Source organism: Serpula lacrymans (assembly GCF_000218685.1).
Source record: "Serpula lacrymans var. lacrymans S7.9 unplaced genomic scaffold SERLAscaffold_50, whole genome shotgun sequence".
Classification (NCBI taxonomy): domain Eukaryota; kingdom Fungi; phylum Basidiomycota; class Agaricomycetes; order Boletales; family Serpulaceae; genus Serpula; species Serpula lacrymans.
Window position 1 is genome coordinate 1 of NW_006763329.1, and position 3341 is coordinate 3341.

General features: G+C 43.2%; 1 protein-coding gene across 1 annotated transcript; it reads right to left on the reverse strand.

The window, feature by feature from the left end:
- Positions 1 to 61: 61 nt before the first annotated feature.
- Positions 62 to 325, reverse strand: SERLADRAFT_340148 (uncharacterized protein; the record flags this gene model as incomplete). Its single annotated transcript, XM_007324839.1, has 1 exon — positions 62 to 325. A coding segment is annotated over one exon (264 nt), but the record flags the coding sequence as incomplete, so codon positions are not given.
- Between the last annotated feature and the right edge of the window lie 3016 nt (positions 326 to 3341).

A 3341-nucleotide genomic window follows, 5' to 3' on the forward strand; every position in this document is an offset into this window, starting at 1 on the left:
ATTTTTCGGGACTGGGTCTTGCCCTTTTGACCAAAACAAATCTATCACCATAATTTGCAGTATGTCCTGCCATCCCATTTAACTTTGCTGAGCCTAGCATATCTCCCAGAATCATAGTCATGTACATGTGATTTATGAAATAGGAGGAAACTATAGCATCCCACATCCATATACCTTGACTACACTGTGCTGCATCCTGGAAAAGGAGATATATAAATGACTCAATACTTCCTGGACTGTGGGGTCCTGGAATGGTCATGGTTAATATGATATTGTTGGAATGGTACCTCATTTCTGGAGGTATGTTGAGCAATATCAGAATCAATATCTAAGTATCAGACTGCTTCTTCATTGTAAGCTGGGCCCCATCTGTGGATAATGCAAAGGCAATGTCACACTCATCCTAAAATAATCCCATGTCCTTATAATAGTGTTCATGAACACTCCCACTAGGGAAATCACAATATCTTGCCTGAGCCTGAGTCCCAGAACTTTGTGAGTCAACTGCAAGTAACTTCAATGTTTTTTGTAAACATCTATCCCTGTATCGCAGGAGTTGGGATGTTTGCTTATTTGCAAACATTGCTTGGATAATTGGAATAAAAGATACATATAGCATTTGTGCTCTGGGCTTATTTTTAGATCCAGCAACATAGCGCCTCTCCCCACATGTGATTTGACCCTTTATGGTGTGAGGATAAGCTTCCAAGTCCTTAAAGTCACCTGTATATGCAATACAACTCTTTGGGCACATATCAATCTTTACAGGCTCAATCTTGGCCAGTGATCTAGCCAGCTTGCAAACAGCATATAGTGACAATATGTCTAACTGAGTAGCTTGTTGTGATACTTGTGCATGCAGCTCATATGCCTTGACAGTGCCATTTGACTTTTTCATGCAATGTAGTGTTTAAGGCTGTGAATCTCTGACTCTGTCAGATCAGCCCTCCTCTATCAGATTCACAAGACTATCTGGAATCTTCAGAAGATGATGGTGAAGATGAACGGGTTTCACATCTAACTGTTCAGCAAAAAGGTGCGGAAAAAGAGAAGATAGTCATACACACAGCCTATGCCCAATTACTGCCTCAAAATAAGCATTTCCAAGCAGAGCATGATTGTCAAGTCAACAATGTCTTGACAGAGTGTGGTTGTTAACCAACAAACTCTCTGCAGCTCAAAGGGTAACCACTCCCACATCATCTTCCTTATAGTGTGTTTCTGTGTGCGCCAGAGTAACTAACTCTTGGTTGTTACAGTGTCCCATTCTCCTGTGCAATAAATTTACATCTACTGCTGCAAAAGCTGACTCTGGGTTGATTTCGGGTTTTGCTTGGAAGTGATAAAGTCCTCGCTTGTGTAACGCAGTGAGGATAAGTTCCTCCTTTTTCCAAACTTCACAAGCATTTGACCCTGCTGGAAAAAGTGTTGATAACCCCATTTTGGACAATTTGTGGACAGAGACGAGTGCTAACGTGAAGTTTGGCACAAGTAAGACATTTGACAGTGCAATATTGTAGTCCTTATTGCCAACAGTTGCTTGTAGGATTACTGTTCCAATGCCAATGGCATTTACAGAGGATTCATCCCCAAAACTGATTGTCCTCGGAGGATGCAGAACATGGTATGTTCCTGGCTCAAACCAGGAGCGGTGAGGGACCATGTGGGATGTTGCTCCGGAGTCAATAATAATTGCTGTTTTGGTCTTATCGGGTTCCAACACAAGGTAAGCTTGAATGCGTTTAGCAGGGGGCTTGGAAATATGTATATGTTCCAATGCAATATGACTCTGTTCCTCCTCGGAGTCAGATCCAGATGATTTCTCCGCCGTATTTGCCTTTTCCTTCTCTTTTCCTTTATCCTTGTATCTTTCCTTTTCCTTCTTCCTTTGACCTTTTTCAGCTGACTGAAGTGTTCGACACTCCGAGGTGTTGTGTGATTTGGCTTTGTGGAAGTTACACCATTTCTCCTCGGATTTGAGTGCTGATTTGGAACCTCCAGGGGCCTTCCCTGACTGTCGTGCAACTTCTGCAGTGATCCGGATCTCCACTGCATCAAAGGTAAGTTTATTTTCTTCAATCGTGTTGATTACTGATGACTGAAATATTTGCCATTCAGGAGTGCATGGGAGAGATTGGAGAAGAGCAAAAGCCATGAGTTTGGTATCAACTCCTAGTTTCATTCCGGAGAGGTGTGAATCAATTGTCCAGATTTTTGCAATGTGGTCCTGGATAGGTGATGTCCCATCCCAGGACAATTTGGTGAGTTGCTGGAATGAATAGAAGGCCGAGGCAATGTTGGATGTTTGATGGAGTGAGACAAGTTTATCAAATAACTCCTTGGAGCTGGTGAGGTCTCCAGTCCTCATTAGGAGGGCATCAGAGATGTGGTCCTGGATGATTCCATGTGCCTTCTCATCCTTAAGTATCCAGGTGATCTCAGGATCCTCCAAGGAGGTAGGTTTTCCTGGTGAGGGCTTAAACTCCTCTCCAGTAACAACCCGGAGAACTTTTTCCTGATGTAGCTTTGAGATGATCCGGAGTTTCCATATCTGAAAATTATTGGGTCCAGTGAGAACTGGACATGCGGATGTATCGCGTGCTGTGGTCATGGTTCCGAGGTTGCCGTTTCAAATAAGAATTATTTCCTGCGTAGCTTTTGCGCACCAGGGCTCATAACCTCATAAACCTATGTGAAACTCAGCCGCTGCCCGAGAGGCTATAGAAACGACTATATTATTTACCTATGTGAAACTACAATGGATGTTAGTTTAAGGTGATCTCTAATAAATGTAATTTAACATACCTCAGCCGCTGCCCAAGAGGTTATAGAAACGACTGAGGTATTTCTATACTAAACCCCCTACTACTTATAGTCGGAGGTGCTACTCGCTACAGTATAATGGCTCCTAGGAGAACAATGGTTACTCCATGGAGTGGTGGCTATGCTCCATGGAGAATAATGGCTGCTTTGGCAGAGACCGGGTTTATCCAGTTTTGTCACTTTCCCTTTTGTTCAAACTCCTCTTTCTTGCGCTGCACTGCCTTTATTCCTATTTTAGCTACAAATCTGTCATGCAGTGGAGCTGGTCACACGGGCTGCGCCCTCTGACATTATCAGCCACTGCTTTTATCAACTGTACAGTACATAAACACAAACACTCTGTATTAGTATATATACCCCAATAGATCCAGGAGACTCCTCAGTGAGTCCTCCTGTTGTATACCAACTAACTCACTGCAGCCTAAGGGGTAACCACTCCCTCATCACTACCTTTATAGTGTGTTCCTGTGTGCACCAGAGTAACTAACTCTTGGTTGTTACAGTTAGGTAACACTTCC